Genomic DNA, 25,436 nt, shown 5'->3' on the forward strand with positions numbered 1-25,436 from the left:
TAGAGGGGCCGAGAAATAGGGAGAATTTAGGCTGGCTAAGAATTAAATTGTTGGAGCACAGGAGGGAGAGCGATAATCTTATAGTGATGTATACAATCAAGAGGGGAATAGATAGTGAATGCAGTCTTTTACCCAGGATAGGGGAAATCAAAAACCAGAGGATATCAGTTTAAGATGAGGTTCAAGATAGGTAATTTTTTTTTTTCCCCACTGGGAAGATGGTGGGTATATGGAATGATCTGCCAAAGGAGATAGTCAAGCCAGGTACTATTATAACATTTAAAAGACAATTGGATGGGTACAGGGATAAGAAAGGTTTAAAGAGACATGGGTGTGGGACTAACTTAGATGGGACTTCTTAGTCAGCTGGACGAGTTGGGCTGAAGGGCCTCTTTGCATGCTGTCTGACTCGCTGCCTATGACCTTACACTTGTCAGGATTAAATTCCATCTCCTGACATTTTCTCAGTTTCAACCAGCTTGATATCCTCCTGCAGTCTGGGACCACCTTCCTCACTAACCACAACGTCACCAATCTTGGGAAAAATAACATTACTGCCATAGGCGCGGCTAATTTTAAAGCTCATCAATTCTCTTCACTATTCCCACACTTGGTAACACATTCACACTTAGGCCTTTGCTTTCTTCTCTTTAGTAAATACAACATACAGATTTCCCTCATTTACCAGTTTAAGAATAATGGTAATTTTTTTAATTCAGCATTCTTACATTTTAGTCAATATTGGATGGCACAAGACCGATTACATATAATATTTATGGCTAGGTGCCTCATTCTTTGAGATGGTTGCGTTTTGTTAGATGTCGGATAACTGAACGATACATCCAATTGCAACTGCGCTTACCTTCACCGATTCGGTTTCAGGCACGTGAAGAGTCTTTGGAATGTCATTTGATTCCACAATTCTTAAAATCTTTTCATCATTTGAATTCAAGACCTCTGGATCACCAAGTACTTGTAGGCTTACATCTTCAGTACAAACAGCATGATCCACACCATTCTGGTTATTACAATGAACAGCTGTGAAATGGAAGTTTAACAATAAGACATAAGTAAACATGTCAATCCAGCCACCATCAGTGGAAAAGCAAATTGTGTGAACAGTCAGGCTGGAGGAGAAATAAATATTCCATTGTGGAAATCTCTCCACATTCAAGCTTATAGGCACTGCTAAAGTGAGGGTGCAGAGAGAGCGCAAAGCAGAAACCAAAAAAGCAAGATGTGCATTTAGTACATTTCTGAAGCTCTGATGTCCCATATGCTTTACACTCTGAAGTCAAGGCACTTGTAATGCTGGAAGCACAGCAGCCAATTTGCATTCAGTGAGCCCCCTAAATAGCAATATAATAATGGTCAGGTATTCTGTGTTTAATGATGGTTACTGAAAAAAATATATATTTGCCAGGACACCAGGAATAACTTGTGTGTGTTTATTTAAAAACAATAGCATTTGAGAACTTGAATAAAATAAATGCAACTTCATTATCTCATTCAAAAACACTAAAGGGCCTGTCCCACTTTCGTGATTTTTTCGGCGACTTGCTGGCCGGCACCCATCATAGTCACAGCAGGTCACCGAAAATTTTCAATATGTTAAAAATCCAGCAGCGACCAGAAAAAGATACGACTCTTTGCGCTACTATTCACGACCAAACAGGTGTTGCCCCATGACATGTCGCCTGTATGGTCGTGAGTAGTCGCCCAAAGAGTCGTACATTTTTCTGGTTGCTGCTGGATTTTCAACATGTTGAAAATCTACGGCGACCTGCTGCAACCAAGACCAGTGCCAGCAAGTCGCCGAAAAATATTGTGTAAGTGGGACAGTCCCTTAACAGTTCAGCACCCTATCTATTCTTTATGGAATAGTCTAATGTGAAACAATATAATATTCAGAAATGTGTTAAATAATAATTCTAGCAGGGTTTATAGAATCTGGTCTTCAGTTCATTTCTATGACTGTAATATCACATACTTTATAAGTAACTTCCATTCAGTGCCATTGTAATTTTTAAGAAATAATTTAAGTGGCCAAGTTCCCCAAGTATTCACTATTAGCTTTAAGAGCATTTTCTCGTTCTAGAAAGATGTTATTGTTGCCTCGATGTTTGGACATTAAGCAGTTTAGAAATGCAAAAACATAGAATGGAAGCAATAAGATCAATTGTCACAACTGTTCAAAAAGTTGGTGAAACTGCACTTGGAAGATTGTGGTACCCCTGATTGCTGAGCTATAGGATGTCATTACGGTGGAGGGGATGCAAAAATGCTTCACAAGGATGTTACTGGGATTGGAGGACTTGCGTAATAGAGACTGGATAGGCAGGGGCTTTTTTCCCCTGTAACATAGGAACTGCGGAGCGACCTTACAGCGCCATATCAAATGAGGGGCATAGATAAGGTGAATGGTCAGTCTTTTTTCCCTCAGGACAGGGGAGTCGAAAACTAAAGGGCCTAGGTTTAAAGGTGAAAGGTTTAAAAGATGACTCAAAGGGCAACTTTCCGTAGGCAGAGGATGGTGGGTATGCGGAACAAGGTAACATAGAAACATAGAAACATAGAAATTAGGTGAAGGAGTAGGCCGTTCGGCCCTTCGAGCCTGCACCGCCATTCAATATGATCATGGCTGATCATCCAACTCAGTATCCCGTACCTGCCTTCTCTCCATACCCCCTGATCCCCTTAGCCACAAGGGCCACATCTAACTCCCTCTTAAATATAGCCAATGAACTGGCCTCAACTACCCTCTGTGGCAGAGAGTTCCAGAGATTCACCACTCTCTGTGTGAACAGAGGACGTGCTGGAGGAGAGTACTTTGACAGACATTTGAACAGGAACATGGATAGGTTTGGTTTAAATGGACATGTGCCAAATGGGACCAGCACAGGGAGGTAATTTGTTTGGCATGAATGAGTCGGGCCAAAGACAGTTTCCATGCCGTATTACCTGAACTAAAACTGGTTTGCACAATGATAATGAGGGTTGCCGAAATACCACTTACCATGGTAAATATCCATTATATTAAAAGCACAACTTAGAGCACCAAAAAGGAAAAAAGCTGAATTGAGTAGAATCTTTTTAAAACTAAATCAGCCAATTTGTGACCCAAACTCAATGTTCTTAGTTTGAACAGTATCAAGACCTAATGCAACCTGGTTTTGAAGAACACATTCATACGTGCATTAAAAACAAGAAAGAAAAAAAGAAAAAAGAAAAACAAGATTGGATAATGTAAAAACAACGATTTCACCCGAGGTGCAGACATAGAAGGCTGGAACAAACTGGTCCACATCTTTTTAACTGATGCCATGTTATCCACGAACAAAGAAAGTATGCGGACCAGAGCATCTGATTGAATTATTTGATAATAATTATTACTTGGCATGCCAATTACACATGATTAATTTGGAGTGTGATCTTAAGTAGAACGGCCATCTCCAGAAATATAAACCCCACACAGGAGAAGTTTTTCCCCAACTTCCCCTCCATCACTTTTCCAATCAACCTTTATTGCAACAGATTTGAGTACAAGAGTATAATATGCTCAAGTGAAACCACATCTGGAATACTTGATACAATTTCTCTCTTTACCTTAAAGATATATTTGTTACAAAGGGAATACAGCAAAGTCACTTGACTCATTCTTGGATGATGAGTCTGCCAAAAATGGAGACGAGGTTTCTATTCTTTAGGAAAAGTCAGCGATGGCTTCGGTGAAACATACAAAATTCTTTGAGCACTTAGTGCAAACATAGGAAGGCTGTTTCTCTGGCTTAGTTGCCGAGAATTAAAGGTCACATTCACAAAATGAAGGTGGACCACATAGGACTGAAATGAGGAGATATATCCTTACTCAAAAGGGTGGTAAATCTTAAGACTTCTCTACATTGGGAGGGCTGTGGGGAGCCCCACAGCTGAATACATTTTGAACACGTTTTGGATATTTAAAAAAAATCAAATAACGTGGGGATAAGGCTGGATAATGACGTTGAGATAAAGATCAGCCATGATCATGTTGTCGGGCAGTGCATGTTCAAAGGACTGAGCATCTTGGCCCTATGTCCATATTTCTCAATAATTATTCCTTTGCTGGATCAGACCTCATCCCTTATCTCTCTGCCTTTATTCTGCACCATTAGCTCTATGTACAGGGAATGCTTTGCTAGTGCTTGAAATGTGTGGCAAAACTCAAGATCTGACCGAGAGAGCAACTTACCAATCAGAAACCACATTTTATTTATTTTTTATATATACATACACACACACATTATCTAATGCACACATTATATATACATACACAAACACTAAAAAGGACTTATCACAATACTGTTTTTTAATAACATCTACTCCACAAAAGTTCAATACCATCGTGTAAACAGAAATATTACCAGAAATATAGTTTTAAAGCCAAATTAAAGCAGTTCTGAACTTGGATATTATATTGTTACAGTTCAATAATAGTACTTAAAAGGAAAATCAATAGGACAGGCATTGGTCTTCAATTAACAGTGAGAATCTCAAGCTACAGGCTCTCAGAGTTACAATGGAGGAAATCTGACAACTTCTAGAGTGTGCGTGTTAAACTTGAAATGCGAAGCTGGTATCAGCGTGTTCCTGCTTTCACAGGATGCAGGATCCAAGGCCCTTTTTTGGCCGTCTGTGTGATTGGGCAGCACGGTGGCACAGCAGGGACCTGGGTTCGATCCTGACTATATCCTGTTATAAGTTTGTACATCCTCCCCGTGACCGTGTGGGTTTTCTCCGGGTGCCCCAGTTTCCTCCCACACTCCAAAGACGTACAGGTTTGTAGGTTAATTGGCTTGGTAAAATAGTAAATTGTCCCCAGTGTGTGTGGGATAGTGTTGATGTGAGGGGATCATTGGTCGGCGTGGACTCGGTGGACCGAAGGGCCTGTTTCTGTGCTGTATCTCTAAACTAAAAAAACCCATAAAAATTAGCAAAACAGTGGAAAACTACAAAATATAACCTCTACTTAAATGCATCAGAGATCTCTGGTCCAAAATGTTTGCCTATAATCAGGCAGTTTCTCAGAAAGGAGAACAATTATTATCAACAAAACTAAAAATGTTTGCTCACTGTTGAACAGAGGGACCAAATGCCCTAGTCTTAAACCTCCATGTAATTGATGGCTATCGTCACGTTTACTTTGCACCAATGCTGGACTTCCGAGGAGTTTAAAAGGGTAGAGTGCAAATTTCTGCAGGTTTATAGCAATTATCTTGCGAAATTAGCATGCTAATCCCGTGAAAATTTAGAACTGGCACAGGTATACAACTCCACTTACTAGAATAAGGAATACCCGAGAAATATAGGCAAATTTCAATTGATTCACATTTCTTTGTAAATGTAATGCATTTCATTTCTTTATTTCTAGTGTCTTAACTGTTTATTCTTGTTTAAATCGAGTCATATAAAACAATGTATTTTTAATGAATGAGGAGTTTTAATTGGAAAACCAATCTATAATTATTGATTAACAACCTTTTGACACAATATTTCTCTCTAATTTCAAAATTCCAACTTTGTCTCGTGTGAAGGTTCTAATGTTTATTACTTCCACATAAGTAGTTAAATATTTTTTAAAAAATTAAAGAATTTTATTTAAAAAAAATTGTGGTTAGAATTTGAACATCTTCAATGCAATTGCCTGTTTTCAGACATTGTCATGAGATGTCAGAGAATCATTGGAAATCACACCACTTTGCTAAAGGTCGCATCTTTATGTGGCTTTTGCTAATTAGCAGGCAGCTTGGGTTTGCTACTTACCTAGAAGAGTGACAGTGGGCAGCACCAAAGATCGTAGAAGAAAGCTCTGGTATCTTTGGGCAGCACGGTGTTGCAACAATAGAGTTGCAGCCTTACAGCACCAGAGAACCGGGTTCAATCCTGACTACGGTAAGGAGTTTGTACGTCCTCCCCGTAACCACGTGGGCTTTCGCCAAGTGCACCTGTTTTCTCCCACATTCCAAAGATGTACAGGTTTGGAGGTTAATTGGCTTCAGTAAAATTGTAAATTGCCACAAATGTGTAGGATATTTTTTGCTGGTCGGCGTGTACTCAATGGCCAAAGGACCCGTTTCGACATCTAAAGTCTAAATGTGTAAGAAAGAACTGCAGATGCTGGTTTAAACTGAAGATAGACACAAAAAGCTGGAGTAACTTCAGACAGTTCTGAAGAAGGGCCTCGATCCTAAACATCACCCATTCTTTCTCTCCAGAAATGCTGCCTGTCCCGCTGAGTTACTTGACCTTTTTGTGTCTATCAAAAGTTTAAACCGTCACAGCCGACTGCAAAACTGGTTCACACTAGCATTATAAAATCAAAACTGTAGTTTAAACTTGAGTTGAAGGTCATATTTTGCCATAGTTATTTCAGAACATTGACCTAAATTTTGAACTAAATACATTGCTGCCACATAGTGGCCAGATAAGGATTTGCACCTAACATCTCCTCCAATGACTAAAAGTACTTGATTAGAAAGAGCAAGTTTAGAGATACAATATGGAAATAACATCTCCGCCCCACCAAGTCCACACTGACCATCAATCACTGCTCACACTAGTTCTATACGAGCCCACTTTTTTATCCAATCCCTCGACATTCATGGAAATTTAACAGCAACTGGTTAATCTACAAACCCGCACGTCTTTGGGAAGTGGGAGGAAACCGGAGCACCTGGAAGAAATCCATGCAGTCACAGGGAGAACTCCACACAGGACGTATCCATGGTCAGGATCGAACCTGGGCTTCTGGAGCTTCGAGGCTGCAGCTCCACCAACTGTGCTGAAGACTTTAAGTCTTCAGAAAGAAAACACTGGGTTGTAAGATTTCTAGATTGAAGCAAAAGCATAGATTATAAACTCTAAAACCTCTGCCCCATCTATACAATAATCACACAGCTTATACTAGAGCGCTGACAGAGTAATAGTCGTGTGTATACCTAATATGAACCATCCATAATAAGCCAAACTATTGCTATTGTACAGTATCTCAATAATCACAGAATCACAATTTTTCTATTGATATCACAAACAATAAATGAAATCACCAGAACATAACTGTGGTAGAGACATCCATGATGTTGCTATCGACTGCAATAGAATCATAGAAAATAGATTCAGGAGGAGGCCATTTGGCCCAGCATCGCCATTCATTGTGATCATCCACAATCAGTAACCCGTGTCTGCCTTCTCCCCATATCCCTTGATTCCGCTCGCCCCCAGAGCTCTATCTAACTTTCTTTTAAATTCATCCAGTAAATGGGCCTCTACTTCCTTCTGTGGCAGAAATTTCCATACATTCACAACTCTGGGTGAAAAAGTTCTCATAGACAATAGGTGCAGGAGTAGGCCATTCGGCCCTTCGAGCCAGCACCGCTATTCACTGTGATCACGGCTGATCATCCACAATCAGTACCCTGTTCCTGCCTTCTCATATCCCTTCACTCCTCTATCTTTAAGAGATCTACCCAACTCTCTTTTGAAAGTCTCCAGTGATCAGCCTCCACTGCCCTCAGAGGCATTTCATATTTGCTGTCTGTCTCAATAGTGAACCAATGTACATCTATATATCTAAATATGTTTTATACATACACATATATACACACACATACATTTGTACACACACACACATTTATTCACACAGTTATTCATAAATAGGTGCGCAGTGTTTAGGACAAGACTTCAGGGGCATATTTGTGGATTAAGTTAGCCAATAACATTGTAACAAAGAAATACAAAGGAATTTATCTCAAATTTACACATTGGAATATGGGAATTCCCAGACTCAGTGCCACATTGAATGGACTTTCACTTATCACATTCCATCATTGTTAACATGTACAAAGTAATGAATCTTGATTCGCAGAAAGACTGTTCCACCTGGTACAGGCATGTTTATTTAAGATTGAATAGTCTGTTGCAGACCGCTAGCGGTTTTTCAGTAGCACTCGGCTAAAATCAGAAGGTTCATGTTCCTCTTCAAAGATGTGGTATCATAATTAGAGTTGACACTTTGGTACCGAGTGAATTCCATAGGGCTTCAAATAACTTCTTAAAGTAGATATTACATAAAGGCCTCATTTTATGATTCAATTAGGTATAGAACATACCAGAGTACTTCAATGAGCAGGTAAATTTGCCCCATGTTCTGGCCAATTGTTGCTCCTTAACCAACACTACTAAAATGAAAATGAATAAAATGAACCTTTTCAATTATTTCACTGCATTAGTGTGATCGGCTGCTGAATTCCTGACATCACAGTAACAAGTTTATTTCAGAAAGTAATCCATTAACTCTAGATCTTTGCAGAATATTTAGGAGGCATGAAATCCAATGCTGACAACGGTGTCCGATACAAGCTCTAGATAGAGGGCTCAAAATATAAAGAAGAAATTGGGATGAGTGGACGTTTGAACCATTTTTATCTGCTCCCTCAGTGAATGCTCCGAGTATCCCCCTTCTCTGCCTCCGTCTGTGCTGAGGCCTAATGGTGGAGCTGGCGGCCTCCAGCCTGCGACTGACCCCGAGGCTCCGGAGGCAGAGCCAGTCAGGACTCACCAACGAGAGGCTGGTCGTCTTCAGGGCTGAGGCAGCGATGGCCCGACTTGCTGGTGCGGCGTTCTGGCTTTCGGTGGCGGCCTGGAACTGATGCAGCGGGGCTCGGAGTGGAGACTGCGGGACCCGGAGCTGGGGCAGTGGCCCGGAGCGGAGACTGCGGGACCCGGAGCTGGGGCGGCTGCCTGGAGCTGGGGCGGCTGCCCGGAGCGGAGACTGCGGGACCCGGAGCTGGGGCGGCTGCCTGGAGCTGGGCGGCTGCTCAGAGCTGATGCTGTGGCGGGCCGTCTCGGAGCGGAGACGGCGTTCCGGCTTTCGGCGGCGGCGACATCACCGCGGAGGTCCGCTGGACTGGAGGGCGGCATCTCCGGCCTGGATCGATCGCCTCAGCGCAGAGGGAGAACAAGGAGGGAAGAGACGGAGACTAAGACTTTGCCTCCATCACAGTGAGGATGTGCTTGGTGAGCTCACTGTGGTGGATGTTTAATTTGTGTTTATTGTATGGTTTTGTTTTTATTGGTTCTGTGTACGACTGCAGGCAACGTAATTTCGTTCAGACCAAAAGGTCTGAATGGCAATAAAGAAATCTAATTCTAATTCTTTATACTATAATAGCTCATGTTTTAAAAGTTTATTAAAACACAGTTTTTGGGTGCGTTGCTTTATCTCCAAGAGCTTTGCTGAACATGAATGGGTGCAAGCTGAACTCAATTGATATCAGATACAGACCCATGATCTTTACCATTGTGAGTCTATTTCACCTCCCAACATTTTAAGGGACTGCCAAATAGGTCACAACATAGAAAAATGCCACACTTCACAGTTTAGGAGAAAATGTTGAGAATTGGAGTGATGGCCAGTAAATAGATCAGAGAACACAACAGATGTACAGCAGTCATCTGCACCAGAATCATACCTCATGCCATGCAGCACCAACTGAAGTAATTTGACTGCTTATGTCTTTCTGCCCCTTACTACAAGCTAACCAATTGTTCTTACTCCATGCCTCTTTGCCCACAGTTCTGAAATTTGCAGTGTTCAAGTCAAACCAGAACTTTGTAAGTAGACAAAAATGCTGGAGAAATTCAGCGGGTGCGGCAGCATCTATGGAGCGAAGGAAATAGGCAACGTTTCGGGCCAAAACCATTCTTCAGACTGATGTAGGGTGGGGTGGGGGGAGATAGAGAAGAAAGTAAGAGGAAGAGCCAGAGGGTTGAGGGAGAGCTGTGAAGGGGAGCAGACAATAAGGGCTACTGGCAATTGGAGGTCAATGTTCATGCCGCTGGGGTGTAAACTGCCCAAGCGGAATATGAGGGGCTGCTCCTCACTCTGGCCATGGAGGAGGCCCAGGACAGAAACGTCGGATTCGGAATGGGAGAGGGAGTTGAAGTGCTGAGCCACTGGGAGATCAGATTGGTTATTGCGAACCGAACGGAGGTGTTGGGCAAAACGATCGCCAAGCCTACGCTTGGTCTCACCGATGTAGATCAGCTGACATCTAGAGCAGCAGATGCAATAGAAGAGGTTAGAGGTGCAGGTGAACCTCTGTCGGACCTTGAACGACAGCTTGGGTCCTTGAATGGAGTTGAGGGGGGAGGTAAAGCGACAAGTGTAGCATCTCTTGCGGTTGCAATGGAAAGTGCCCAGGGAGGGGGTGGTGCGGGTGGGAAGGGAAGAATTGACCAGGGCAAAACCTTTGTAAAGTGCTCAATAAATGATACTTCATATGTCATCTTTAGCATTCAGACAATATTTCAAGTAGTTAGCAGGAACAAAGTCTGCCAACACTGGGACACATTCCAGGATGTTTCTGCAAATAAGATGCATTGCCCATTTAGAGGGCTTAACTAGTTCCATCAACACAGAATCAATGCATAGGAAAAAAAAAATAATGAAGTCCCTTGTGGAACCTTAAAAGTCAATCAGAACCTGCCCTCGTTGACTTCTGCGGGTGAAAAACAAAATGTGAAAATGTGGCATATGCATTTTCCACGTGCTGCCCAATAGTATTCACAAATAGACCACAGGACATTTTGTTGCTTATGAAAACAGCCCAACATAAGTGGATGCACTGGCCCCGAGCACCAAATCCCAAGTAGATAGGCATGGCAAGAATTGTGCAGCTAGCCTGTCCCTGCCATTGTGAGCACTACCTCACAATTTCATCCCGAGACAAACTCAGTTTTTCTATTAGTATTACTAGGTGTATTTATCAGAATGCTAACTGGGACATTAGTATTATTCCTACAAAATATTAGGATCATTTAAGAGGTCTTGCAATTCTATGAGTGTTACATACGTGCTAACGATGGTATGTTACAAGGCACTTCATGAATCACGATTCATGAATTATTTGGCAGGATCTCTAATTTTATAATGCTTAGATTTATTATTGTCACATGTACAGACAGAAGTTTGTACCAAACTTTATATGCTGCTGCTGCAAGTAAGAATTTCAGTACGTATTACAATAAAACATTGAGGTACAGTGAAAAGCTTCGTTTTTCATGCTATCTAATCAGCTCAGATAAAATTGTACACAAATACAATCAAGTTAAAGTCACGTACAACGGGTAGAGCAAAGGTGAAAATACAGAATATAGTTCTCAGCATTGCAGTACATCAGTTCCATAGACGTAGTCCAATGCCACAGTATGGCAGAGGTGAATTGGACAGTACCCTCGCTTCTGGAAGGAACAGAAGCCTAATAGCAGAAGCCTAATAGCAGAAGCAACTGTTCCCGAGTCTGGTGTGCATGTTTTCCAGCATTGAACCTTCTGCCCAATGGGAGCAGGGAGAAGGAATGACCGGAGTGGAGCGTGTTTTTGATTATGATGACTACTCTTGGAGATAATGGAGATACTCTTGGAGATAGATGAGTGTCGATGGTGGGGAGTTTGGTTGGTGTGATAGACCAGGCTACATCTACAACACTAAAAGCACTAGCACAGTTAGCCAATAATTATTCATTGTATATACGGGACCTCCTGTGTTCTTGCTCAATTCCTACACCTACTGCAAAAGCAAAAGAATTCCACATATTCAGACAAACATCATGTCTGCAAATGGCAGAAGCACAGTCGGCAAAGGAATGCTCACATCCCCCAGTGCTGCAAAAACGCCTTTGTTTTAAGGCATTCCTAAACAGAAAAAGTAATATTCGAGGATATGAGCAGCATCAACAGAATTAATATGATCCGTCCTTCTGAATAAATATTAGAATACAGTGCAGCACTAGGAATACCCTGGGATTCAGATCTTTATGATAAAATAACAAATTTAGTTTAGTTTTAGTTTAGTTTAGATATACAGCATGGAAACAGGCCCTTCGGCCCAACGTGTCTGCACCGACCAGTGATCCCCGCACACTAACACAAGCTTACACATACTAGGGATAATTTACACTTCTATCAAGTATATAAACCCAAGCCAATTAACCTACAAACCTGTACGTCTTTGGAGTGTGGGAGGAAACCAAATATCTCGGAGAAAACCCACGCAGGTCACAGGGAGAACGTACGAACTCCGTGCAGACAGCACCTGTAGTTGGGATCGAACCAGGGTCTCCGGCGCTGCAAGAGCTGCAAGGCAGCAACTTTACCGCTGCACCACCAACTCTACCGCTGACCTACTGCTACACAATACTACCAATATTGCAAAATATAGCAATAAATGCTACTCAATACTACCAATATCAATTCCAGAAACCATGCCGCATGTTATTCCAATCTGGACAGGACAATCCCAACCTACAAAAGCCCAGGCCTGCTCCATCATGGCAGCACTGCACTATTCCTTCAAGTCTCAAAAGCTCACGGCATTTTGTTCTCGGGGGCACTGCAGCACGTTTCAGAGGAGATGTTAGGGCAGGAGGTGGCGACATCTGTGGAATAAAAGAGATTGCTTCCAATATACACTCTTATGCAATGCAAATTAAATTCATATGGAAAATTAAAAGGTCTGGGAAAGAGCAAGATGCGACTGAGTGGCTCACTAAACAAAATCAGGATCGCAACTAAAGTGAACTAGGACATGGGGAGTAAGGGACAGAGTTGGACTAGAGCAAATAATTACACCCAGGGAGCATCTGTCAAAGCAAATAAATAATCAAAATACCATTGACAGTGTTGCTTTGTCAGTCCAAGATCAACGATGATTTGAAATGAGCTTGCAACAGGTCGGACAGGCAGCATTTGACAAGGCAGGTGAGCAAGGCGAGCCGAGACATTGTCTGTTCCTTATACATAGTTGGCGTTTGGATAGAAGACGCTTCAGGTCGGGACTCTTTTACAGACTTATTCGTCCCGATCCAAAATGTCACCTATCCATGTTCTCCAAAGATGCTGCCCGACCCCATGAGTTACTCCAGCACTGTGTGTCATTTGATGTATGGGTGATAGATGGCCTCAATGCCAGCGAGGGATCCATGTACCCCTAGGACTGTGGTACAGCTTCACATAGAAATTCTCATTATTGGCATAGACATTTTTGGTCTAGACAGGAAGTGAAAGAATAGCATAGTGTTACTATTTGGTTTGGACGATGACAAACTTAAATATATAATCCCAGTCACAAGCAAAATGACCACAGACAGAATTAGAGATCAGGTGCAGGCGATAGTCTAATGATCAAGCGTCAACAGAACCAGGAAGATAAGTCATAGGATCCATCATCTATCCTGCCTCAGCCCGTCAACCTCCCTGCAGGGCACAGTCCAGCCTGTTTCAATTAGATGCTACAGTGCCAAGAAAGTCACTAAATACAACCGGTTCTGAAGTACTTTCCACGGCTTGACCTGTAGGAACCTAACAATAGTGCAACGAGTTCACCTTGTAAGCTTTGAACATTTAATTTTCTTGCACCCACCTACACCAGGGGCAATTTAAAGTCCAATTAGCCTACCAACATTATTGGGATGTAGGAGGAAACAATACGATATAACTTTATTTATCCTAGGAGGGAAGTTGGTTTGCCAACAGTCATAAAACACAAAATGCATGAAACATGAAATTAAATTGAGTGGAAAGTCCAGGATTGGGAACATGCAAAGATTTTGGGAAGGGGGGGGGGGGGGGGGGGGGGGGGTTAGAGATAGATAGAGGTGTCAGTTTAGCCCATGACAGAAGGGGGGGGGAGTCGTATAGATTGAGCCCACATGGAAAAGGATCTCCCGTGGCGTTCTGTGCTACATCTTGGTGGAACCAGTCTGTTGCTGAAGATGCTCCTCAGGTTGACCTCTCTTTGCCAGAATAGAGGAATCGAGGACCAGAGGGCATAGGTTCAAGGTGAAGGGGAAAAGATTTAATAGGAATCTGAGGAGCAACTTTTTCCACACAAAGGGCAGTGGGTGTATGAAACAAGCTGCCAGAGGAGGTAGTTGAAGCAGGGAATATTCCAATGTTTAAGAAACAGTTCGACAGGTACATGGATAGGACAGGTTTGGAGGGATATGGACCAAATGCAGGCACGCGGAACTAGTGTAGCTGGGACATGTTGGCTAGTGTGGGCAATTTGGGCCGATGGGTCATTTTAAACACTGTATCACTCTATGACTGTCCGCAGATTGAGGAGCATCCTCCTCATCAAGACCACCTCCCATGCATCCAACTCCACCCCCAGGACAGAGCCAGCCTTCCTGATGAGTTTGTTAATTCTGATGCCGTCTGCAGCCTTCGCCCTGCTGCCCCTGCACACGGCAGCAAAGAAGATGGCACTGGCTACCACCGATTGATAGAACATCTGCAACATCTTACTGCAGATGTTGAAAGAGTGGAGCCTCCTCAAAAAGTACTGACGGCTCTGTCCCTTCTTATGCAGTGCCTCAGCGTTCCTGGACCAGTCCAGTTTACAGTCCAGTTATACTCCAAGGAACATGTACTCAGATTTAGATTCAACTTTAATTGTCAGTGTACAGTACAGAGACAACAAAATGCAGTTAGCATCTCCCTGGAAGAGCGACATAGAATATGATTTCAATAAATACATCTATTTACATGCATACAGTCATAGTGTTTTCCTGGTGGGAGGAGTGACCGGGAGGGGGGGTGATTGGCAAACACCGAGGTACATTGTTGAGTAGTGTGACAGCTGCCAGGAAGAAGCCGTTCCTGGACCTGTTGGTCTGGCAACGGAGAGACCTGTAGCGCCTCCCGGATGGTAGGAGGGTAAACAGTCTATGGTTGGGGTGAGAGCAGTCCTTGGCGATGCCGAGCGCCCTTCGCAGACACCGCTTGCTTTGGACACTCAATAGAGGAGAGTGAGGAACCGGTGATGCGTTGGGCAATTTTCACCACCCTCTGCTGTGCTTTCCGGTCAGAAACAGTTGCCATACCATACTGTGATAGCTGGTAAGGATGCTCTCGATGGTGCAGTGGTAGAAGTTCACCAGAATCTGGGGAGACAGATGGACCTTCTTCAGTCTCCTCAGGAAGAAGAGAGACGCTGGTGAGCCTTCTTGACCAGAGTTGAGGTATTGTGGGTCCAAGAGAGGTCATCGGAGATGTTGACCCTCAGGAACCTTGGTAAACTGCAAATCCACACCCATGATGGAGACAGGGGTCAGGAGTGTTCCTCTCCTAACGTCCACCTATAACTCCTCAGTCTGGTCAGTGTTGAGCTGTAGGGCTCCTAGGAATGACGGCGGAACAACAACAGCAGGAATTTCTGGGCATAACCCAGAAGATACAGGATCATTTCATTCCAAAGAGGAAGAAATATTCTAAGGGGAGTAAGAGACAACTGTGGCTGACAAGCAAAGTTAGGGTTGGAATAAAACTAAAAGAAAAGGTGTATAACATAGCAAAGAGTAGCGAGAAGCCTGATGGTCTGCATCCCAGGGTACACAAGGAGATGGCTCTAAAAATCATGGGTGCATTGATGATTATTTTCCAATGTTCTATCGATTCAGGATCAGTTCTTGTGGATTGGAGGGTAGCTAATGCTATCGCACTTTTCACGAAAGCAGCGTGAGAGAAAACAGGGAATTATAGACCAGTTAGCCTGACATTGGTGGTGGGGAAGATGCTGGAGTCAATTATTAAAGAAGTAATAACGGCGCATTTGGAAAGCAGTAAAAGGATTGGTCCAAGTCAGCATGGATTTATGAGAGGGAAAACCTGCTTGACTAATCTTCTGGAATTTTTTGAGGATGTGACAAGTAAAATGGATGAAGGAGAGCCAGTGGATGTAGTGTATCTGGATTTTCAGAAAGCCTTTGATAAGATCCCATACAGGAGATTAGTGGGCAAAATTAGAGCAAATGGTGTTGGGGTAGGGTATTGACATGGATAGTGAATTAGTTGGCAGACAGGAAACAAAGAGTAGGAATAAACGGGTTCCTGTCAGAATGGCAGGCAGTGGCGAGTGGAGTGCTGCAAGGCTCGGTGCTGGGACCATAACTATTTACAATATATATTAATGATTTAGATGGGATGAAAAGTAACATTAGCAGATTTGCAGACGACACAGAACTAACAGGTTGCAGGGCGACTTGGACTGATTGAGTGAGTGGGCAGATGCAGTATCATGTAGATACTTTTCCCTTTGAGAATAGGAAAGATTCAAACAAGAGGACATGACTTCAGAATTAAGGGACAGAAGTTTAGGGGTAATATGAGGGGGAACTTCTTTACTCAGAGAGTGGTAGCGGTGTGGAATGAGCTTCCAGTGGAAGTGGTGGAGGCAGGTTCATTGGTATCATTTAAAAATAAATTGGATAGGCATATGGATGAGAAGGGAATGGAGGGTTTTGGTATGAGTGCAGGCAGGTGGGACTAAGGGGAAAAAAAATTAGTTCGGTACGGACTTGTAGGGCCGAGATGGCCTGTTTCCGTGCTGTAATTGTTATATGGTTATATGGTTAGATAAGTGTGAGGTTATCCATTTTGGCAGCAATAACAAGGAGCCAGATTATTATCTGAATGGTGTCAGATTAAGAAAAAGGGCAGTGCAACGAGACCCGAGTGTCCTTGTACATTAGTCACTGAATGTAAACATACCGGTACAGCAGGCAGTGAAGAAAGCTAATGGCATATTGGCCTTCATACGAGAGGATTTGAGTATAGATCCTTCTGCAGTTGTACAGGGCCTGGTGAGAGCACACCTGGAGTATTGTGTGCAGTTTTGGTCTCCTAATTTGAGGAAGACAGTAGGTTCACAAGGTTAATCCCCGGGCTGGCGGGACTGTCACATGAGGAAAGATTGGAAAGACTGGGCTTGTACACACTGGAATTTAAAAGGATGAGAGGGTATCTTACAGAAACATAAAATTATAAAAGGATTGGACAAGCTAGATGCAGTAAAATGTTCCCAATGTTGGGGGAGTCCAGAACCAGGGACCACAGTCTAAGAATATTGGGGAGGCCATTTAAAACAGAGATGAGAGAGAAAAAGGAAAAAAACGTTTTCACCCAGAGAGTTGTGAAGTTGTGGAATTCTCTGCCACAGAAGGCAGTAGAGGCAAATTCACTGGATGAATTTAAAAGAGAGTTAGATAGAGTTCTCGGGGCTAGCTGAATCAACGGATATGGGGAGAAGGCAGGCACGGGTTACTGATTGTGGATGATCAGCCATGATCACAATGAATGGTGGTGCTGGCTCGAAGGACCAAATAGCCTTCTCCTGCACCTATTTTCTATGTTTCTATAACGAGATCTTGATCAGCTGAGCAAGTGGCTGGGGAATGGCTAATAGATTTTAATTCAGATGTGCGAGGTGTTGGATTATGGATAATCATCCAGGGCAGGACCTTGAAATGGTAGGGGTCTCAGAGAGTTGTAGAGCAGAGAGACGAAGAATACAAATACAAAGTTCCCCAAAAGTGGCATTGTAGGTAGATAAGATGCTGTCAGGGTATTGAATATCAAATTTGGCCATTATGTTACAGTTGTAGAAGACATTGATGAGTTTGCAATTGTAGTAGTGTGCAATGTTTTTGTCACCCTACTACCTGTACAAGAAAGATGCTATTCGGCATTGAATATTACATTAAATATTATAACCCAATTAGAATTAGCTCCAATAGATAGAATTAACGCAACTAAAACCATCAGCATTTTACATTGCACAGAAACTTTCCCAGATATTCCCTGTAGATTTTTAAATGGCCTATATCCAGTCGGGATAGACCATTTGGCGAGAGCTTTCAGGGCGACTGATCTCTGGCAGATATTCCCAGAGATTCTGCAGGTGTCCATTGGCCATGCACGAAGAAATAAGGTTCATTATCAGTCATAATTAGTTCAGTCCAAACATGTAACAAATTAAATTGTCTATGTTGGGTGAAATTTCCCACAAATAGCTTCCTCAATCAAATTTGGTCGTGAGAGGCCAAGGACCATAGGGAAAGCAAGGTGTTTAATCTAAATATGGACTGTCCTGAAGATAGTTCCAATTTCCTCAAGCTCATTTCCAAAATCAGGAAATCAGATTTGAATGCAATAAGATTCAGATTTAATAATTAAGGGAGCAGAAGGAACCCGCTAATTTTTGCTTGTAAACACCAGTTGGCTCAGCACATCTACCTCGTCTCCCAAATGCTTCACGTTAGCCAGACAGGTCCACAGCTCACGGTTATGACAGGTTTTGCGCAAATATTAGAGGGCAATTACATGAAGTAAACATTCCACTGGTAATAAATGCCGAGGTGTAACTAGTAGTTCAGTCTTGGTCAAGATGTTAATGCAGGAATTGCATGGTATTCACATCCTCATCGCCTCCCACCCAACTAATTTTGCAGTTGCTTGTCAGGATAAGGAAGATCTGTTTTGGTACTCGTGACAATAAAACACTCTTGACTTCAAACGCCTAAATATACCTTAGTCATGAGCAAGAGGAACGATAGAATCTGAGCATTTTGGTAGTTGCATACTGTCTGGTCAAGGCGTAACCTTGTAACTGGTACCATGCAGTCCAGTTCAACCTGTTAGACATGCTCATCCTCCATGGAAAGTCTGCTTTGGTGGACCAGGCCAACGAGATCTTTATGAATCAACGGCTGTAAAGGCGAAACAGCAACACACTGTGGAATTATTGTGTATTCCTTTTAAGTGTATCGCTGCTGGCAAATTCATTTCACTGCACCTTCGGGTGCATGCGACGAATAAAATTGATTTTGACTTTGAATGCAAAGGGCTAGTCGGAGCACTAAAGACGACATGGCCATCCACGGCAGCCAAGAAGTCTCCAGCCGTGATGCTTTTTCATACAACTGGACTCCGACTTCTGCGGCCGAGAGGGTGGGATTGTTACAGTGCAACAGCTTCTCCACCTTAAACCCATTCACACACAAGTTTTTGTGCAGCCCTCTTCTCCGATTCGTGAGTCATATCAGAACTCACCAGAATTAAGACTGCACAACCTGCCATCGTTGTTACTGATAGGCCACCACCATCCTGTCGCAAGAAACGACAAAATAAAAAAGTTGAAAAGTGTTTAGAGCAACATTTCAAAGGCTGAGATTCTATCAAAGTCTTAAAAATAAGGTTCCAGCAAAATTTCCAAATCAGCAATTCCAATCTTGGCAAGAAGATTCGTCTGAAGATTCCCTGCTGGTTTTTTTATGGAACAAAAACAAAATCCAGATGTATCAGTTTGCATTTTGCAAGCACAATGTACCAGATGTCACAGATAAAAAAGACTGCTATTTAAGTGAGTGACTACATGCCCTCCAAGTTGGGCTGTTGGAGATGTCATGCAGAGATTTCTTACTATCTACTTCAGCTGGTAAATTATGAAAATGAACAGATGTGCAACTTTGATTTTCCAACATCTGCAGTTTTTTCTTAAACACTTCGTCTACTCCACTGCAAAATCTCCTCAAGGTATGCCAACTTTGAAGACGTTCTCCTCCTCTCTCAGAAAGAAGGGTCTCGACCCGAAACGTCACCTATTCCTTCACTCCATAGATGTGAAAAGGTTAAATACTTTTAAATATGTAAAATATATTTAATGGAATCCTGGACTAGGGTTATAGCTTGTATTTAGTTTCAAGCAGGCCTTTTTCAGTGGATTGATAAGAGAGAGAGAGACAAGCCCGGGCTTGCCTCAGGTTGCTGTGTATTGAGACAATGACCGATGCCTTTGAAATGTGTCTATCAATTGATGAGAGAAGCTCAGACTTGGCTCAGTGAGGTACATCGAGACAATGACTGATGCCTTTGAGATGTCTTGTCTTGAAAATACCACCTGATAAGATGCCTTTGAAATGTGTCTACTAATTGACAAGAGCTCAGACACATCCTGTGGTAATATGTATTGACTGTATCTCCGACCTTGACTAACATCTTTGGAATGTGACTAAGTGACACACACGCAGTATAAAACACCATGCAACTCTTTGTTCATTGAAGTGGTGGCACGGGGCAAGTCAAGTGTCTGTGTTGCTTACTTGACTGGTCATCCCCGTCACTTCCCGGGCGATGATCAATAAAGCTTGAGTTGGTCTAACTAACCTTTTTGTGAGTTGTCTGTTTATTAAGAAGTGAACCTTAACAGATGCCGCCTCACCCGCTGAGATTCTCCAGCATTTTTGTCTACCTGCAACCATAAAATGTATTTTTTGGATTCGGGCCTCGAGCCTGGGACCAGTATTTAGAGCCTATCACCAATTTCCTTTGTGAAAGTGATGGCCAAGATATTCCCACAATACGGTGGGTGGGGAATACCAGGATTGTGACAACAAAGGAACACAATATATTGCCAAGTCATGATTCTGTAAAATCAAAGAGTTTGCAGGTGGTGGTGTTCCAATGCCAGGTTGCCTTCATGCTTCTCAGAGATACATGTTTCTTAGTGAGAAGCTGTCAGAGTAGCCAACAGAATATTTTGCAGGTGGTGAAGTATATTAATGCTGGTCACATATAGGTAACAATAGTAGAGTCTGTCCAAGGTGGATATTTAGAACATAGAACAGCACGGCACAGGAACAGACCCTTTGGTTTACAATGTTTGTGCCGAAACACAATACCAAGCTGAATTGATCGCGACAGCCTGCACATGATCCATACCCCTCTATTCACAGTACCTCCATGTGCCTATCCAAAAGCCTCAAACGCCACTATTGTATCCACCTCCACCATCACCATGGCAATGTATTCAAGGTCCCCACCTCCCTGTGTAACAAAAGCTTGCCCCACACATCTCCATTAAAATTTTCCCCCCCATCACCTGATAGCTATGCCCTCTAGCGTTGGATATTTCCACCCTTGGAAAAAGGTCAGATTGTCTACCAATTGCCTCCCAATTTCATACACTTCTCACATCTCCCCTCAACCTCCGGTGATCCAGAGGAAAAAAATATCCAAGGCTGTACAACCTCTCCCTGTAGCTGAAACACTGTGGCTTCCACTTCCTTCCTGCAATGGGGCAACCAGAACTGCATGCGATACTCAAAATGTGGCCTAACCATAGTCCTATATAGCTGAACCATGACTTTCCGACTCTTATGTACAATGCCCCTCGATATCACCCTATCTGCTTGTGCTGTACCTTTAACAAGCTATGAACATGGACTCCAAGATCCATCTGCACATCGTGTAGTAAAGGGTCTGTCCCACTTGGGCGTCATTTGCGCGTCAAGATTTTGTACATTCCAAAATAGTGGGCATCCCACTAGTTACTGCGTAGAGAGATTGAGCAAAAGTACTTTCGATGTAAAGTAATAGAGCTAAACCTGCTAGTCCAGTAGTTGGAAAAGCAGAAAGGTTGGGAATTATTTAAATGGCGTTAGATTGAGAAATAATGATTTTTTTTTTAATGTGACTCTGATGTCCTTGTACACTGGTCACTTGTAGTAAGCATTCAAGGCAATAAATAGTTAAGGTCAATATTGGCCTTCACTACAGTCAAGTCAAGTCAAGTCAAGTCAAGTTTATTTGTCACATACACATACGAGATGTGCAGTGAAATGAAAGTGGCAATGCTCGCGGAACAACAAAACAACCAAACAAATTATAAACACAATCATAACACACATATTATTTTACATAATAAATAATAGAAGGAAAAACATTCTGTACAGTTAGTCCCTGGTGAGAAAGGCGTTTACAGTCCGAATTGCCTCTGGGAAGAAACTCCTTCTCAACCTCTCCGTTCTCACTGCATGGCAACGGAGGCGTTTGCCTGACCGTAGCGGCTGGAACAGTCTGTTGCAGGGGTGGAAGAGGTCTCTCATGATTTTGTTTGCTCTGGAGTTGCACCTCCTGTTGTATAGTTCCTGCAGGGGGGGTGAGTGAAGTTCCCATAGTGCGTTCGGCCGAACGCACTACTCTCTGCAGAGCCTTCTTGTCCTTGGCAGAGCAATTCCCGAACCAGATGGTAATGTTCCCGGACAAGATGCTTTCCACCGCCGCTGCGTAGAAGCACTGGAGGATCCTCGGAGACACTCTGAATTTCCTCAATTGCCTGAGGTGGTAAAGGCGCTGCCTTGCCTTACTCACCAGTGCTGAGGCGTGTGATGACCATGTCATATCCTCAGAGATGTGGACTCCCAGATATTTAAAACAGTTCACCCTATCCACAGGATCCCCATTTATACTCAATGGAGTGTACGTCCTCGGATGATGTGCCCTCCTAAAGTCCATGATCAGCTCCTTCGTTTTTTTGATGTTCAAGAGGAGGCTGTTCTCCTGGCACCAGAGTGCTAGATCAGCCACCTCCTCCCGGTAGGCCCTCTCATCATTGTCTGAGATCAGGCCCACCACCACAGTGTCATCAGCAAACTTAATTATTGAGTTGGAGCTGAACCTAGCCACACAGTCATGTGTGTACAGGGAGTACAATAGAGGGCTGAGGACGCAACCCTGGGGCGATCCTGTGCTCAGGGTGAGGGACTTCGATGTCTTCCCTCCCATCTTGACTACCTGGGGCCTGGCGGTGAGAAAGTCCAGGACCCAGGCACACAGGGAGGTGTTGAGCCCCAATTCCAGTAGCTTCCCGGCCAGTCTGGTGGGGACTATCGTGTTGAAGGCTGAACTGTAGTCTATGAACAGCATCCTCACGTAGCCCCCCTTCTGGCTGTCCAGATGGGAGAGAGCGGTGTGCAAGACCTGGGAGACCGCATCGTCCGTGGACCTGTTCGGACGGTATGCAAACTGCAACGGGTCCATGTTCCGAGGGAGGAAAGCGCAGATGTGATTCTTCACCAGCCGCTCAAAGCATTTCATGACTACCGAGGTAAGGGCCACCGGACGGTAGTCATTCAGACAGGCTGGGGAGGCATTTTTTGGTACCGGTACAATGATGGATTTTTTGAAGCAGGCAGGGATCATGGACTTGTCCAGGGAGAGGTTGAATAATGTAGTGAGCACTGGAGCTAGCTGCGTAGCACAGGACTTGAGTACTCGCCCCGAGATGCCATCGGGGCCTGCAGCTTTTCTTGTGTTCACCCGTGTCAGTGCCCTCCTCACGTCGTGCTCGGACAGCGAGAATGTGTGCATATTCCTCCCTTCAGCTTCGGTAGCCAGCCCGCTGTCGGTATTGTCGATAGTCGGCAGATCTGGAGTGGTGTTGCCCCTCTCGAAACGAGCGTAGAAGGAGTTCAGGTCGTCAGCTAGGGAGGTGCCGGCACATGCGGATGAGGGAGCGGTGCTTCGGTAGTCGGTTACAATCCGTAGCCCATGCCACAGGCTTCTGGTGTCCTGCTGCTCCATCTGTAACTCCATCTTGTCCCTGTACCTTCTCTTTGCGTCCTTCACCGCCCTTCGCATTCGGTAGGACTCTGCCTTGTAGACGTCCATGTTTCCTGATGCCAAGCCCGAGTTGTAGGCAGCGGTACGAGCATTCAAGGCCACACGAACAGATCTGTCTACCCATGGTTTTTGGTTCGGGAAGGTGCTTACCCTTACCGTGGGGACGATGTTGTCGGTTATTGTTGCGATGAAGTCCATGACTGCTTCCGCGAACTCACTGACGTCACTGGAACTTGCTTCGAACAGGAGGATTTAAACGCAAGCAAGAATATCTACAATAGACAATAGACTTGCTACAATAGACTTGATGTGGGCAAGATGTTTCTCTGGCTGTTACATCTAAAATGAAGGGAGGATGTTATCACAAGGCAAGACATTTGGGACTAATAAGAGACATTTTCTCTGATGGGCATTGAACATCAAAACAGAGGATTGTAAAAGTCAGGTTGATGATTTATTTTTAAAAGCAGAAAACATTTTAGATGTAAAGGACATCTGATGTTTGATAGGTACTGGTGTCAGAGATTATGGGGAGAAGTCAGGAGAATGGGGTTAGGAGGGAGAGACAGATCAGCCATGATTGAAATCTGGGGCAGACTTGATGGGCCAAATGGCCTAATTCTACTCCTCTCACTTATTACATCTATGTAGAGAGAACAAGAAAATGATATTGAAATGGAGAATGATCCATCAATTAGTGAAAAGTGAAGCAAATGTAAAGGACCACTGGTCTAATTTTCTATGTTAATATAATAATGCGTTTATTTTTGTGATATGCAGTTTACATTTTAATTAAATTTAGCAATATGGTCCCATCTGCATTAATGTTTGTGTTGAGTGGATAAACTGGAATTTTGGAAGCACTTCACTAATTTCTTGATCATATCCCCTTATGTCCATGGGCTGTGAAGCTACGAAAGAAGATTGATAATTAAAAGAAAACAGGATGTATAATCATCAGCATTCCTTTCGCATCATCTCCAATGCCCCGTTTGGCGAATTTGCCAGATTATTTGCACAGGTAAAATTTTTGAGATATTCTTAAATTGATATTTTAGATAAACAGGGTCTGATTAGGAACAGTCAACATGGATTTGTGCCTGGAAGGTCATGTTTGACTAATCTTCTTGAATTTTTTGAAGAGGTTACTAGGGAAATTGACGAGGGTAAAGCAGTGGATGTTGTCTATATGGACTTTAGTAAGGCCTTTGACAAGGTTCCTCATGGAAGGTTGGTTAAGAAGGTTCAACTGTTGGGTATAAATGCAGGAATAGCAAGATGGATTCAACAGTGGCTGAATGGGAGAAGCCAGAGGGTAATGGTGGATGGCTGTTTATCGGGTTGGAGGCAGGTGACTAGTGGGGTGCCTCAGGGATCTGTGTTGGGTCCTTTGTTGTTTGTCATGTACATCAATGATCTGGATGAAGGTGTGGTAAATTGGATTAGTAAGTATGCAGATGATACCAAGATAGGGGGTGTTGTGGATAATGAAGAGGATTTCCAAAGTCTACAGAGTGATTTAGGCCATTTGGAAAAATGGGCTGAAAGATGGCAGATGGAGTTTAATGCTGATAAATGTGAGGTGCTACACCTTGGCAGGACAAATCAAAATAGGACGTACATGGTAAATGGTAGGGAATTGAAGAATACAGTTGAACAGAGGGATCTGGGTATAACCGTGCATAGTTCCTTGAAGGTGGAATCTCATATAGATAGGGTGGTAAAGAAAGCTTTTGGTATGCTAGCCTTTATAAATCAGAGCATGGAGTATAGAAGCTGGGATGTAATGTTAAAATTGTACAAGGCATTGGTGAGACCAAATCTGGAGTATGGTGTACAATTTTGGTCGCCCAATTATAGGAAGGATGTCAACAAAATAGAGAGAGTACAGAGGAGATTTACTAGAATGTTGCCTGGGTTTCAACAACTAAGTTACAGAGATAGATTGAATAAGTTAGGTCTTTATTCTCTGGACCGCAGAAGGTTAAGGGGGGACCTGATAGAGGTCTTTAAAATGATGAGAGGGATAGACAGAGTTGATGTGGACAAGCTTTTCCCTTTGAGAATAGGGAAGATTCAAACAAGAGGACATGACTTCAGAATTAAGGGACAGAAGTTTAGGGGTAATATGAGGGGGAACTTCTTTACTCAGAGAG

General features: G+C 43.2%; 1 protein-coding gene across 3 annotated transcripts in view; it reads right to left on the reverse strand.

The window, feature by feature from the left end:
* samd12 (sterile alpha motif domain containing 12) overlaps window positions 1-25,436 on the reverse strand; it is a 120,359-nt gene that overhangs the window by 76,229 nt on the left and 18,694 nt on the right. For all 3 annotated transcript variants that reach the window (XM_055634600.1, XM_055634599.1, XM_055634601.1), the window contains exon 2: window positions 863-1,038. In XM_055634600.1, coding sequence (XP_055490575.1) covers window positions 863-1,038 — 176 coding nt within the window. The remainder of the gene's footprint in view (window positions 1-862; window positions 1,039-25,436) is intronic.

The sequence above is a fragment of the Leucoraja erinacea genome, chromosome 4 (assembly GCF_028641065.1).
Source record: "Leucoraja erinacea ecotype New England chromosome 4, Leri_hhj_1, whole genome shotgun sequence".
NCBI lineage: Eukaryota > Metazoa > Chordata > Chondrichthyes > Rajiformes > Rajidae > Leucoraja > Leucoraja erinaceus.